This window comes from Oratosquilla oratoria, chromosome 36 (assembly GCF_046742065.1).
Source record: "Oratosquilla oratoria isolate Oo_2021 chromosome 36, ASM4674206v1, whole genome shotgun sequence".
NCBI classification, from domain to species: Eukaryota; Metazoa; Arthropoda; class Malacostraca; order Stomatopoda; family Squillidae; genus Oratosquilla; species Oratosquilla oratoria.
This window is the reverse complement of record NC_134812.1, coordinates 41,154,183-41,170,324: the sequence shown is the minus strand read 5'-3', so window position 1 is coordinate 41,170,324 and position 16,142 is coordinate 41,154,183. Positions and strand designations below refer to the sequence as shown.

The 16,142-nt window shown below is 38.3% G+C and overlaps 1 protein-coding gene across 3 annotated transcripts in view; it reads left to right on the top strand.

Annotated features, from left to right (window-relative positions):
- Nucleotides 1-16,142, top strand: part of LOC143018978 (tripartite motif-containing protein 2-like) — a 64,545-nt gene that overhangs the window by 8,799 nt on the left and 39,604 nt on the right. Inside the window, exons 2-3 of one of the 3 annotated variants that reach the window (XM_076174655.1) lie at nucleotides 578-628; nucleotides 8,890-8,925. In XM_076174655.1, the coding sequence (XP_076030770.1) occupies nucleotides 8,894-8,925 (32 nt within the window). In that variant the 5' untranslated portion in view covers nucleotides 578-628; nucleotides 8,890-8,893. Of the gene's footprint in view, nucleotides 1-577; nucleotides 629-8,807; nucleotides 8,926-16,142 lie in introns of all 3 variants that reach the window. The other 2 variants (XM_076174654.1, XM_076174656.1) reach the window with 2 other exon arrangements.

The following is a 16,142-nucleotide window of genomic DNA, read 5'->3' as shown; positions in this document are numbered from 1 at the left end:
GAGAGTAGGGGAATATCAGATAATTTTTTGGTGGAAGGTAAGTTGAGAGTGGAGGATAGATGGAGAAAGAGGAAAAGGACAGAAGGTATGGGGGTGCTTTAAAGTAAACTGCTTAAATGAGAAAGAAAAGGAGGAAGAGTACAAGAAGAAGCTGAGAGAGGAGTGGGAGGGAGTGGAGGATAGAGTAGAACTAGGAGTGGAGGAGGAATGGGGATGGTTCAAGGAGGAAGTCACAAGGCGTGCAAAGATGGCGTGTGGAACAAGAAGGATGGGAGGAAATGGAAGGAGGGGTAATGAGTGGTGGGATGAGGAAGCAAAGAAGATTGTAGTATGTATGTACTTAATAATAAAAAAGAAAAGAAAAATGCACCCACTCATCCTGAGACCTTTGACAAGAAAATGTGGGCCTAAAGTGAACACTTACCCAATTTTGCACACAATATACATGGAAATATTTCATTCTGTATGTTACCCCATGCCTTGTTTAACACATTATGGTGGCATTAATTATTATTCTAGCACTATACACCCTGAATATGATGTTGGATTCATTTTCTCCATATTTTCTATCTTCCAGATGCAAATCATTGGGGGACCAGAACGTACCTCCTAGTCATGTGGGAATAAGGTAAAGTTTTACCATATCATTATTTGATACGAAACATATGATGACTGTGAGACATTAATCTTCAGTAAGAATTGCTGTGGCCTGACTTTTTTGTTTTATTTTTATTTTTTTCTTTGCTGATTAAGATTCTGTGCTGTAAAACTAACTTTGGCAATTGATTTTTTTTTTTTGGGACAGTGCTGTAATTTGTTCAACCTGTTGATGTATTGTGTACACTTTATGGGTAATATCAGGTGATTTTATTTAGTGGAGGGGCAAACCTGGGATAAAATGAGGTCTTTGTCAGTCAAGGCTCTGTTATGTTGAGGCCCCTTTTTCAAACCGAGCTTGACTCTCGGCTAAATAGAATTGTCTAGTGTTCACTAGAAAGTTGACAAAGTCATCATCAGATTGAAAAAGTTAACCCTCATAAACATGGTTATGTACATTACAGATTCATTTTGGCTGGTGCCATTTGATTTTATTCATTAGTAAAGGTAGGTCATCAAGGGGATATGAGCAGTTATAAATTTGGTTAGTTTGCATTCCTTCCCTTAGTATAGTTGTCATGTCAATTATTATTTCCCATATAGCTCAATGGTATTCTTTATGAGTTAAGGTCTTGGTAGACGTGATTTTATGCCACCAGTGGAGGTATCTTGCCTGAGGAGGTATATTGAGCGAGACCATTGACAGGACAGGATTACCCCCCTGCATATGCATAGAATTGCCTGCCCTTAGCTAGAAAAATTCGGACTGTTGACACTTATAAGCAGTTTATAATGATTTTAGGAGTTGAATATAGCTATAAAGTCCAGCTTAAGGTTAGAAGACAGAACTTAGAAATTGTTTTTTTGTATGAATAATTTTTTTTTTTTTTTTTTTTTTTTTTTTTTTTCTCCAGGATATCTGTTTTGTGCATTTCCATGTTGAAAGGGTGTCTGGACTTCCTAACTGATCTTGCTTTTCTTCATCTTTGTCCCTCATATCATTTGTATTAACCTCTTCAATACTAGTCAATTCTTTGCACTTAACATTAGATGCCTAATGTACGATGCATCACACTACTCATTTTATAAAATATAAAGTCACTACTTTATTTGTCGTTTTCTTTCACTTTGAGTAATAATAAATACAGAAATCATGATCAAACCAGTTCACAGAATTCAGGGGTCACTTAGCTACAGCTATGAAATAAATATAATCAAGACATCTGCACCTGCATCCTTGTATACCCACTTGTGCTGCATAATGCCAACATAGGCATCATCATATGGAAGAGGTTAATGTTTTCTTAGTGTAGCTAATTATTCAACTTAAAACCAAAGTATTATAGTAGTTGTCCTTAATTTTATTTTATTTTGTTACACAGAATTCTCCATTCTGTAAACATTTCCCCAAATTTAAGTATTTTTTTATTGTTCAAATTGTGTATTTGTAAACAAATTGGCTTGCTTTCTTTTGATTATGCACTACTTTATGATTTTGTTTCTGCAAGGAAATAAATGTAAAGTTGCAGCCACACTAAATCGGGTAATTCTGCATCCACCCTAATAGTAGGTATCCTATTAATTGACACAAAGGCCTGACAGACTCAAGCCTCAAGCCCCACGTCAGAGTAGAGTTACAACTAGTCCATGCAATCAATATTGGCTTTGACCTTGACTTATGCCAGGCATGTCTTCCAACTTCTGACCCTGACTTTCCAGGTTCTGTTCCTACTGATGACAGGTCCAAAGGAAACCACTTGTAATGTACTGTAGTTGTCTGTATGTTTCTGTATTTACAAATGTATGTATGTATGTATATATATATATATATGTATATGTATATATATGTATATATATATATATACATATGTAAAGAAAAATAAGTAAGAGGAGAGGGAAACAAATAGGTTATGGATGGGAGTGGAATGGGTGGAGGTGGGTGCATACCGTGGCTAACTACCTCCCATGTAAAGGAGAAGAGCCCCTTGGTATATAGATAGATATGTATATATGAATACATGAATAGAAATGTGTGTGTTTACCTAATTGTAGTACAGTATTATATGTAGAGTGAAAGAATAATTGCTCATTGGTCCTGCCTCAAACTCTCCAATAATTATCATAATTGGCTTCCAATTCATTTTGTGTGTTTGTTTGTTGATGGATTACATGTGATTACAGTTGTGCATTTCATGTGTAATTGTAGTATGCAGGAAAGAAGCAATGCTCATGGGGTCCTGTCTCTTACTCTCCAATTATCATACTTTTGTACATGTATGCATATGTACATATGTATCATACATGTTTGTATTGTTGATCAGTTGTACTCATCCTGAACTGATAAATTAAGTATGCAAGCTCGGTTTTAGGTGCATGCCAGGGATATTGAGTGTATGACTGATGACGCTGACTTTGGCTTCCTTTGTATCCCTGTTCTCCTTTTTCCTTCCATGTTCTGCCCCTCCCCCCTCCCCCTCCCCAATGATCAAGGAGGAAGACCTGCATGCAGTGGTCATACAAGACAAGACATCTGAAAGAATAATCTCCCTGCCACTCTTTTAATCTAATCAATCCCCCTCACATCCATCTGGAGGTGCAACCCTGATAGGCTGGTGCTCAACCCCCAAACTGGCTTAAGATATCCATATCTCTCTCTCTCTCTCTCTCTCTCTCTCTCTCTCTCTCTCTCTCTCTCTCTCTCTCTCTCTCTCTCTCTCTCTCTCTCTCTCTCTCTCTCTCTCTCTCTCTCTCTCTCTCTCTCTCTCTCTCTCTCTCTCTCTCTCTCTCTCTCTCTCTCTCTCTCTCTCTCTCTCTCTCTCCTTATCTTCCTCCTCCTCCCCAACAAAAGGAGGACTGACAATTAGTGACCACTCTCCTCCTCCTCTACCTCCTCCTCTTCCCCCCAGATGGTGACACAAAAACAGACATACACTAATGCAATGTAGACAACAGTCCAGTGTTTCTTCTCAGAGAGATCTATGAGAGAATATGAGGACTGGTGTAGACCACTGTGAGGCTGTGTGTGTATCCAGGCAGTGAGACTCTGTAGCAGCCATTATTAATATTAAACCCCCCCCATCCTGTCTCTTCTTCTCATTCCCACTCTTCCTCTCTCCCATTTCTCTCCCTCCCCCTCTCTGTCTCCCTCCCTCCCTACTTTCTGTCTCCTCTCTCATTTATCTTTCTCCCTCCTTCCTATCTCCTTCCTTCTCCCTCTTACCAGTCTCCCTCTTTCCTCTTTCTCCCTCCCTCTCCCTTTCTCTCCTTCTCTCATCTCCAGGCCTCCCTTTGATCATGCCACCAGCACACATGTATAAATTTAGAAAGAGAAACTGAATTTTTTTTTGGTGACTTGTGTTTTGTTTAGAAGCACAGGTAATCCGTCCCATATCTGAACTGCCACAATCAGAATATGCAGTGATACAATTAGTTTGGGAAAGGGAGAGATTACCAGAGCTGGACGCGTTACTGAAAAATCTGGGGTGCATTTCCATCAATGCATGTGTATATGCTGTGTGTATATGTATACATATATAGATATTTTGGTAATGCACTACCTGTCCAGCAGTAACACGCCCAGCTGTGGAGATTACTGCACATGAGGGGCATAGGTCAATGGACCCTCTGCCTTCCTGGTCATTCCTCCTTGCTCCTCTGACAGTGTTCCCTCAGCCATGAACATCAGCAAATATGCAAACACCCTGAGGTCCAATCAGTTTGGATAACAGGAGGGAGTTCAGTAATTGTGTTGTCTTGAGCATAAAGTATCAGTCAATTGGTTCTTCCATCCAAGAGATATATGACCTCTGAAACATGCTGTGGTATGCTGAGTGGCTTTCTTCTGTGGGTGAAGCAGGCATGGTGAGGGATCTAATTTGATATAAAGTTAGGGAGAGTTGGCATAATCTCGTAAATTGGTGTTTGGGTTCTCATGAGTGTGGGTTCAATGGGAGGGTGTGTTTGGGTGGGTGGTGGGTTGAGGATATTATTGGATCCAAGGTTTTGTATGGCTTTAGTGAGAGTTTTGTATGGTCTTGAAGGTGGAGGTGATGGTTGAGGTTAGGAGTAGAATGACATTAATGTTTTGGTTTTTATAATCAGGAGTTGGCATGTGTGTGATTGAGTGGTGATTGAGGATGGGGAACAAATATATATATATATATATATATATATATATTTATATATATATATATATATATATACACTTTGATCACAAAAGGGTGTTTATCAAGACAAATTCAGTTTCATGCTGTTTCATGATATTTGTGTTGTTTGTCATCGTGTTTCATGCTTTTCTCTTTACATTGGTTTTTAATAGTGAATGTATCTAGAATTGACATATTATGTGCAGGTAAAATGTTCCAAGTTCTCATCTTAGCTAGAATTAATTCTGCTTAGAATTTTGAGAGTAGTTACTTGAGACGAGGTTCTTAGGAGTGTTACGAGTTAAAAGGTTCTGGAGAGGGTTAAGTGAAGAGAGTCTTGAGAGGGTTAGGTTGTGGCTGCTGTGATAATTGGGTGGCTAGGACCTAGAAAGAGGAGTGAGTGGTAACGGGGAGAGAAGGGGGAAGGGGAGTTAATTGAGGATGTTTCTTGGTGAGGTAATTTTGTGCATAGCCAGACCTTTTGTAATCCTTTAGTATTTCCTGTTTTTTATCGTGCACTTTAACTAAGCAGAGGTTTAATCAAGTAGAAAAATGGAGCAAGATAAAATCAGAAAAAAGGGAAATTAGGAAAAAGAAAATTGAAATGTTAGAATGATGAGAACAAAAATGGTTTAAGCAGTTGAATAACCATAAAACCTAAAAAAGGAAATTGTGGGAAATTAAAGATTTTTTTTTTTTTTTCGTAGCTATTGGAGTAACATTAAAAAAAGTGAAATGTGATACTTAGGCAGCTTGTCATTGGTTATTTTGGGAGCTTGTCAGGCTGTGGAATCTTGACTGAGTAGGAGTGTGGGAGTGTTTGTTAGTTTTAATGTAAAAAAAAAATGTGAAGATTGATATTGTTGGTCTTGCCATTGACATGATTTGTTTGTGTCACTGTTTCTCTCCTCCCTGTATCTCCCTTTACTCCTCTGTCTCTCATCCCCTCTCCCTATATGTCTATATCTGTCTCTCCTCTGTCTACCTCCTCTGTCTTCCTGTCTCTATCTTTATCTGTCTACATCTGCCTTTCTCTCTCTCTCTCTCTCTCTCTCTCTCTCTCTCTCTCTCTCTCTATATATATATATATATATATATATATATATATATATATATATATATATATATATATGATATATGTATATATATAATATATATATATATATATATATTTATATATTATATATATTTACCTCTGTTGGTATATCTGCCACTATCTGTCTCCCTGTCTCCTTACTCCCTCCATCCCTCCTCACTCTCCTTCCCTCCTTCCTCACTTTCCCTTCCTCTCTCTCCCCTCTCTCATTCACTTCTCCTTGCCTAACCCCCCTCCCCCCAATATGTCACCCTCCCGTGGGGCCTGCATCACCACACCAGTGAAAGAGCAGATGTTGAGTGTCCCCAATTACTGCACAGTGGAGGGGACTTGTTAGCACATTTAAGGATAAATAGGATAATACTCGGTGAGAAAGGAAGCAAGTGTGGAGGTGGCAGGTGACAAGTGCTTAAGTGCACGTGGGAGTGGGAAGGATTTTAGGACTTCACGTTGAGAAAGAACCGTGGAAATAAAAGATTTCATTCAAATCAGTGGTTGATGCTTTTGTTAAACTGAAAGGTGTCCCATCAAATGGAGTGGGTTGAACCAGGGGTGAGTAAAGTGGTTTTAATTCAGCTGAATAAATCTGCATGGAATTAATTCTAGTAAGATATATAAAGTGATGCTCTTCAAGCATGGGGTAGGACTGCTCAGCCTGACAGTCTAGGGAACAGCAACAACTCTTCATAAATCTGTCAAGTGTGGGACCATCTGTTATTGTCATATAATCAAGAGGTTTTAGACACTTGCACTGCTCTGCCCCTGCCATACTCGGACAACAACACAATATCCTTGAGTGACTTGTGGACCAATTTGGTAATTTACTGGTTACCTGGGAACTATGGGTCTCATGCAAGAGAGATCTGGAGATGTTAATTGGAAGGGGTTACAAACATGAGGCACCATCTCTTGTTGCATTGCCTCTGACCTGAACAGTGTGGCAGGGGATGGGGAGGACCCTTCTTCCATGGGGTGCTAAGATGAAAGGGTGAGTTAATGGGTTCATGGGTTTGGATGGGTATGGGTATGAATATATGGTTTGATTCAGTCTTCACCCCCACCTCATAAAGGAGGAAAGGCCCTTTGATATGTACATATACCTTGTTACCAATGTAGTAACATGTAAATGAACAGATAGCTTGGCAGAAGTCAAATTACCATCTTCCATATGAGTCAGATATTTGCATGTACATTAGCTGCCTGACATACAATGATGCATCACAATATGCAAGTTACTTCTGTTATACTCATTCTCTTTCAACCAGAATGTTTGTAACCTTTGAAAAAATGATCAAGCCTATTCACAGAATAAGACGGTTACTCAGCTACAACTACAAAATAAATATAATCAGGAAGCTGACACTGGCATCCTCATATACTCACTCGCACCTCATGATACGAACATAGGCATCATTGTATTCAAGTAGTTAAATGAACAAATGCCATATTGTATAGGAGGAATTAAATCTGGAGAGATATAAGTATGGATGAGTGTGAGAATAAATGTAAGGTATATTGTGGAATGTTTGTGAGATGTTCGAATATTGCTTAAAGGTTTGCTGATTGGAAACCTGCAGCCCTATAGTAGTCAGCAGTAGTCCTTGGGCCCTTCCATAGATCTTCCCAGGAGGAAATGTAGGAATATTTTTTGTTTGGATCTGCTTCTGTCACCAGATGGTAAGAAAAGGAGGTGAGGAAAAAAACAGTTGCATGTTGACAGCTCCACTTATATGAATAAGAGGAGAAAAGATTGTCAAAAGACATTCTAGACCTGATTCAGAGACAAAGTGCCAGCCCCTTGAGCCTGCACTTCCAGGAGGTGAGGTTGTTGAAGAAATGTGAAGATGAGTGGTGGGGAGGTGATTCAAATACACATCTTGTAGGACCACTGCTTACAAGCTCTCTTATTGTCGAACAACTGTATCTAAATGTAAAACCATACACAGTCACTGGTAGACATTTTCATACATAGGAAAAGTTGTTCACTTCTTTTTCTCTTTCTAGTACCCTTTGAAATTAAAAAAAATCCTATGACAGCAGATGATGAATAGTTTTTTTTCCTTAATCTCACAAACTTCATTCATAGACTTAATAAGAGAAAAAAAATCAAGTGTATCATTCTAACTTCTCAGTTATTATTAACAATTTAGAATTTAAAAATTAACTTCAGTTAACTTGTATTGGAATCAAATTACTAATGTTAACAGTTATTAGGTTTGGTGTGACAGATTGGTAAGTTTGCATAAAATGTATGAATGGTATTAAAATTCATTCAGGAAACTGGATTTTGCTAATTAATTAGCATGTTTATATGCATGCTTTTTGAGATATAGATCTACTACTGGGAACTGGTAGTTACAGATCTACTACTGGGAACTGGTAGTTACAGATCTACTACTGGGAACTGGTAGTTACAGATCTACTACTGGGAACTGGTAGTTACAGATCTACTACTGGGAACTGGTAGTTACAGATTAACTACCCTGTGTGGTAATTTATATAAAATCAAGAGTTTAAAAATGGCTGTTTTTTTTTACTCCCCTTGTTATGTTGGTGTTGAGTCTTAGACATGACAGGAAGTGGAGATCTCCACTGACTTCCTCACCAGCACTGCATGTCATTGTTTACTGTTTTGATGTCACTGATAAGCCCGGAAAGAGAAAGGGATTGTGGAATAGGTGATGCAATGGTTTCCTTTGGCCCTTGTTATTATGTGAACTGCGTAGATGAAAGACAAGATATTTATTTTGTTGTGCTTTATTATTATTATTATTATGCAATGTTTTGTATTTGCTTGTACTTTTACCAACTTTAGAAAATACCTCTGTGTCATTATGCTTGTAACTTTCTTTCCTGTGATACCCTCTGATTGTTTTCATTATCTTTTATTTATATATATTTGTTATATTTTCTCTGACATGGGGGTTTAGTTGATCTTGTCATCATATACATGTTTTAATTTTTTCTAGCTCGTCTGAGCATCAGGAAAACTGGGGTTTCTTGACTGGGCCAGTTTTGTGCTGTTAATTTGGAGTGTATGTGTGTTTACAGGAATATGTGGTGTTGTGGGCCCTCGTATCAGCTTCAGTGAGTACGCTGTCTATTTTTTCGTATAGCTCTTCACTGTTGCTTTAGAGAAAATATTTGTAGGGACTTTGTGTGAGCCCCCTCCTGCATGCTTTCTATAGCTGCAGCGAAGAAATTATTTTTAGAGGGTCTGACTTTTTTTTAATATATTTTTTGGAAATTATTTGCAATGAAAGGTCTTTGATGCATATATAGCTATGTATAGGAAGCATAAGTTTGAGATTAATTTGTTTTCATTAAGATAAGATTGCAGTGAGTATAGTGACACCCCTCCTCCCTTTTCTTAAGTTTTGTTTGTGTTCAGATCTGATCTTGCTTCACAGTGATTGCAGTTTGGCTGTGTACATATTACTGGTATTCTGGTTACTGCTAGGCAATTTGAATTTGCTGAGTGGAGCCACTATGCAGTAGAGTGACAAATATATTCATATCTAGTTGAAGGACTCCCTTCAGCTAAGTGAAATTGCGTACCAGTGGCCAGAATTATATTAGTAGCCCAAGTTGCAGTCAACTCGTTAACATGAACAAGATGGCACTGCTCCCTTAGAATTGCTAGTTTTTTATTTGTGTCTTTTTTTCTTGATATGTATTATCTTTTGTTTCTACATGAGTTCATGAACATTTATTGTTATGGACATGAAGCATTTGAAACCTGTTGTTTGACAGATTTGTTGTCAGCATGTTTGAATAAGATATGTGTGACTGTGTATACTGTATATATACCATGAATATAAATCTTAATTAGATGGACATGTTAGTATATCATGTTGTAAGGGACCAGAAAACAGGTGTCAGCAAGAGAATTATTGCCTTGCTGTCCATCTTTAAAAACCATGACATTCAGCCACGAGACCAGGCCCAGGATCTCTTTGTCAAATCCAGTTCTATTTCCTCCCTCTTTTTACATAGAGTTGACAACTAACAACTGCTCCCTTCCTCATAGTTCTGTGAACTGTTGACATAGAAACAGTCCCACACTTATACAACAGAAACGTTAGTCCAACATTTCTTTCAGAGAGATCTGTGAGAAGGCCTCATGGCCATTGCCAGCCCCTGTGAGGCTCTAGTTTTCCAGTCAGTGAGACTCAAAGGAGCTATTATTCAGAGATGGGCATGTTACTGCCAGACAGGTAGTGCATTACTGAAAAATCTGGGGTGCATTTCTGTCATTGTTTTACCAATTTTAACTTCAATAGAGTGGTCCGTATTATTGCTTATGGATTTACCTAGTTGTATTTTACGGGAAGGGGAGCTATGCTCATGCTGTCCCGTCTTCATATCTCATTTTATCTAGACTGTTTTTAAATTTGTGTATCATTTTTGCACACCCCACATTTTCATCTAACTTGTTCCAAACATCTATTACCCTGTGGGGAAAGCTGTTCTTTTTTAGGTCTCTTCTATAACTGTCTTTCTTGATTTTCCTTCCGTGTCCTCTTGTATCTCTACTATCCCATTTTATTAGATCCTCTCTATCAATAGTTTCTATACCTTTCATGATTCTATAAATAGTTATCAAGTCTCCTCTCTCTTCTTTGCTCTAATGTCTGTAGCTCAAGTTTTGCTAATCTCTCCTCATATGATAGTTCTGAGTGTTTGTGCCAATTTCGTGATTGCTCTTTGTATTCTTTCAAGTTTTGTTATACATTTTTTTGTACTTGTTGACCACATCATTGCTGCATACTCCATTTCTTCATCCAGGTATGTAAATGCCACTTTGATTGTTATTAAATTATACATACCGTATTTTTCGGACCATAAGGCGCTTCGTACCATAAGGCGCTTCGTACCATAAGGCGCACCCGTAATTTGCTATTCCCCGTCCTTACATAAGACGCACCTGACCATAAGACGCACCTGGTTAGGTAGGTCAAACACCAACAGAGGCGCCACCGTCGATGACGAGCACAATAGCGCGTCATTTTATGCGCACGCCATGCAAACGGCCAAATTTACATACCGCGGGAAATTTCATTCATACAAATTTTATGCGAGTGTATTTACTACGATCGTAGTAAATTTCAAACAATTACATTATCAGTTACATGTCGGTACATAAAAACATAAGATAAACATGGCGGCTTGCATTCAGCAGTAAATCGAAAATTGGTTTATGTTTCAGTGTAAAAAATGAGCTAAATAAATTCAGTGTATTGGCAACTCACCAAAATGAACGAAAACTACTAGTCTCGCGGATTATTCTAATACCAAAATAAAGGCAGCGTGTTACGGAAGAGCTGAGAAATCGGTGGTACTAATTAGTTGTTGTTGTTTTTTTCTATCGGGTCGGATTATCGGATAACAACATCAACGTCCATCCCGCCATCTTATCTATGATCACTGATGGTATGAATCAAACTTCACTCTATTAAGTTTCTTACTATTATGTTATTAGTGTAATAGACTTATAGTTGAATTATTTGAACTTTTTTCTTTAAAATGTGTGATTTTCATGTAATATGATCAAAGAGAAGTTACGTTTTTATCCTCCGTAATATTACGGACCACAGCTACGATTCGTCCTGCCCGCTATCTATGATCATTGGTGGTATGGATGAAGCTACACTATTAAGTTTGTTACTGTTGTGTTATTAGTGTAATAGATTGCATATAGTTGAATTATTCAAACTATTTTCTTTAAATTGTGTGATTTTCATGTAATTTGACGGTATTCGTAGCTGTGGTGGGTAATTTTACAGAGGATAAAAACGTAATTCTTTGATTAAATTACATGGAAATCACACATTCTAAAGAAAATAGGTCAAATAATGCAACCATATGCTAAATTCTTATATAAAATTGTGCCTGTCAGTAAAAACCGTCATTGTTTACGTTTGATCGGCGATTAGTCAGACCGCACGTTTCGGCCCGATTTTCCCTTCAAAATGCAATATCTAGAGAACTAGGACAGCTAGATGGATAATTCAAATTGCATTGTACTCATAGCGACTTTCTGCATCCCATGAGAACTACTTCAGCTCAAATATAAGGAATTCCATTTTCATGTTGACCTAGCTACCCTGGTCTCGTCATCGGATAATCATGCAAATGTGAGTGCATTCAGAACTGAACATTTTCGTTGTTGAATGAGAAAAATCGGTTGGGATTTAGCAAAATTACAAAAATAAATTATATATTTTTTATTTTGGTCAGTGAAATCAGACCACCTCCATGGACGGTCTGCCCTGCCAATACCCCTATAAAACAACAAACATGTTACGGGAATTGTGGGGAATTAAACCAACAGTAGCAGTTTATTCCCGGAATTCTCTATTCACTTAAAAACACAAGATTACAAATGAAGGTAAATTTTTAGTTTCGACCATGGGCGCAATATAGCAATAGAAAATTAATTATTAATTTTGTAAATTATAATGTATCAACGTAATATGCAATTTTGTGAGCGGAGATAAAAAAAATAATGAAACGGATTTCGTAAATAACGAAGTCGTGTCGGACGAATGGTACGCCATGTTTGTTATGATAGATGCCGACGTCGAAGAAATGAAAGGGTGATAAATTCGTCTAACCTAATCTAACCTGTGTTTAATAAATCATTACCTGCAAATTAAGTGCCATCAGGCTCGTCCTCGTCGTCGTCGTGAGAGACGTTGGCGTCCCGAGCCTATGCTACCGACTTCTTTCATTACGTTGATACATTTTAATTTACAAAATTAATAATTAATCTTATATTGCTATATTGCGCCCATGATCGAAACTAAAAAAATACCCAAATGACTACAGTCTGAGTGGAGCAAGACTAGACCAATGCAAAATGGCAGTCTGTGTTGTGGACGCTATCATGTCATAGCCATGATAGCGTGAATGAATGCGGTGGCATGGACCCGAAAACTGTCGGAAGTTTTCGCAATTTTCTTGTCAAGATACATGCACCTTGGTTATAACTTGGTTGTAACTTTTGTTAAGCCTATGCACTGTCGCCGTCGGCAGGCTAGCTACGAAACGTGTCAAAATAGTACGTCACTATCCGAGGCATTTTTTTGCACTGAAGCCACACATAAGGTGGTGCACGATAAGGCGCACCACCCGATTTTGGCCGATTTTAAGGATTTTGCCCGCGCCTTATGGTCCGAAAAATACGGTACATACATATACCAAAGCTTTTTCCCCCTTACAAGGGAGGTAGCCAAAAAGGAAAAGGCATAAAATCATACCCACTCATTTCATCCCTAAATACACTCCACACCCCTCCACCCTCCCTCTTATCTTAGTACCTCCTGGATGACGGGTCATCCCTGCACCTTGTCCACTGCCCTGGGTCAGAAGCAGAGTCGCAAGACACAGGACATCCATAGCAAGGCCGCTTCATTAAATCGGCGACCCCCCTCTGTCCCCCATTGCATAAAAGATGGGGAGAAATCCCTTCGAGCTGCGTCAAATTTTGCTCACACATACTACCTCACCCCCATCCCCCTGCCCATTCCACCTCATGCATCACAACATCATCCATATACAACCACTCCCCATTCACCCCTGTCTTCTGACCTCTCTTGTCCTTCCTCAACAGACATTCCCCTATTCCCCAAAGCCCCCTTCACCCCATCCATCCATCTCATCCTAGGACGTCCCCTCATGTTGACTCCCTCCACATCTGCCTTCCATACCTCTTTTACTAGTCTTTCTTCACTCATTCTTTCCATGTGTCCAAACCATCCTAATACTCTTTCGTCAACCCTATCTCCCAACTCCCTTTCCACCCCTGTTCTTCTCCTCACCTGTTCTCCTCCTCACCTCCTCATTTCTCACTCTATCTAGCCTAGTAACCCCCCATCATACTTCTCAGACACCTCATCTCAAACACATTCAAACTCCTCTCTTCCTCTCTATTGTTCCATGTTTCTGCCCCATACAGTGCTGTTGGTACAATCACTCCTTCATACAGTCTCCTCTTAGCATCCATTCCCAAATGTCTATTCCTCATTACACTTTTTAATCCACCAAGGCATTTACTTGCTTCTCTCAATCTACATTCTGCCTCCTCATTCACTCCACCTTTTCCTGCCACATTTGCACCCAAGTATCTAAAACTATCCATTCCTCCAGTCGCTCTCCCTTAATGCTCACTTCCAGTCTACTGCCACTTTCACCCCTTGTACATCTCATCACATTACTTTTACCCACATTTATCTTCAGCTTTCATCTATCACACACACTCCCAACTTCTGTCACCAACTTCCTCAATCCCTCCTCCGATCCTGCCACAAGTGCAGTGTCATCCACAAACAACAGCTGGCTCACCTCCCACTTTTCTCCATTTTCTTTAACCATCTCCAATCCCTGACCCACTACCCTTGCATTTACCTCTCGCACTACCCCATCCAAAAATTTTGTTTATATGTTTCTCAGGGGGTATATTATTCATAATAATGACTCCCAGGTCCCTCTCATTTTCTACTTTTTTAATTTCTTCCTCTCCCAATTTATGTGATCCCACTATTCTTTTTTTTTGCGTCTTCCAAATTCCATTATACTACACTTCTTAATGTTGAATTCCATCTCCCACTTCCTACTCCATTCCCATACTTTACTAAGATCACTCTGCAGTGACTCACAATCTTCTATAGTGTTCATTTTTTTTTCAACAATTTTGCATCATCCGCAAAGAAGCTTATATAACTTTCAATTCCTTTATCCATATAATTAATATATATAGCAAACATTATTGGGGCCAGAACTGTTCCTTGTGGAACTCCACTAATCACTTCATCCCAATTAGAATGTTTGTCTCTTATCACCACTCTCATTTTTCTTTCATGCAAGAAGTCTTCTATCCACTTCAGTAGTTTGCCCTGTATTCCTCCTGTGGTTTCTAATTTCTTTAGCAATTTCTTATGTGGCACCTTATCAAAAGCTTTTTTCAGGTCTAGAAATGCACAATCAGCCCATCCATCTCTTGAATAGAAACACCTTAAGTTTGTGATGCATGATCGTCCTTGTCTAAATCCAAATTGCCTTGGATTTAGTACTTTTTTCCAAATGCCTTATCCATCTAATTTTGATAATTCTTTCACAAATTTTAGCTATCGTACTTGTAAGAGAGACCGGTCTATAGTTAGTAGAGTCTTCCTTGTTTCCCCCTTTATATATTGGTACTATATTCGCTCATTTCTAATTTTCTGGAACTTTTCCCTCTTTCAATGAACCACTTATTAGACTATGTATTTTGTCTGTTAGTTTGTTCCTTCATTCTCTCAAAATCCAGTCTGCCATTTCATCTGGTCCATGCGATTTTCTGACATCGAGATTGCTCAAGTGATTCATTATTTCATTTCTTGTTACTTCTATCTCTTTCATAGGGGTGACTTTCTCCTCCCACTCGACATCTCTAAGTTGTATGTTCTCCCTCATAAACACCGATTTAAAAAGCTTGTTCATAATTTCTGCCATTTCTATTTCCTCTGTGTATTCAACTCCTTGTCATAGTTTCTCTAATTCTTGTTTGTTTTTCAGTTTGTTGTTTACAAATCTATAAAATAGTTTTGGTTGATCTTTTCATTTTTCTATGACATCTTTTTCATATTTTCTCTTTTCTTCTCTGCACACTTGTACATATTGATTTCTATAGCTAGTGTATTTTTTCCATTTTTCAGGTCTTTTGTCTTTCTTCCATTTTATCCAAGCTTGATCTTTTTTGCATTTTAACTACCTACATTTTTTTTTTGTACCAACACTTTACATATCCTTTTTCTTGTTTTTGTCTTGGAACTTACTTTTCCACTCCTTTATAAATTTTTGTCAAAATATTCCATTTCTCTTCTACTGTTGTTTCCTCCTTTCCCAGTCTGCTTTTTGAAAGAATTCTTTTATTTTATAAAAAAAAAAAAAAAAATTACATCAATCTTCCCTTTCTATATTGTTTGTTTTTTCCATGTATTTTTCCTCAGTTCCAGTTCAACCAATATGTGGTCATTTTTACTTATTGGTGTCTTATATTCAATCTTGTCCACTATTTTGGGTTCTGGTGTGATTATTAGATCCAGTCTCGATGGTTCTTCCTCATTTCTATACCTAGTATTCTCTTGTATCCATTGCATCATTGTGTGTTCTATAATCATATCAAGTAGTACATCTCCCCATAGGTCGTCTCCACCTTTCACTGTCATCTCTTCCCAGCAGATTTCTTTACAATTAAAGTCACCCATTATAACTATTCTTCCTCCATCTTCCATTATCTTATTTAGTGTTATCCTTGTGTC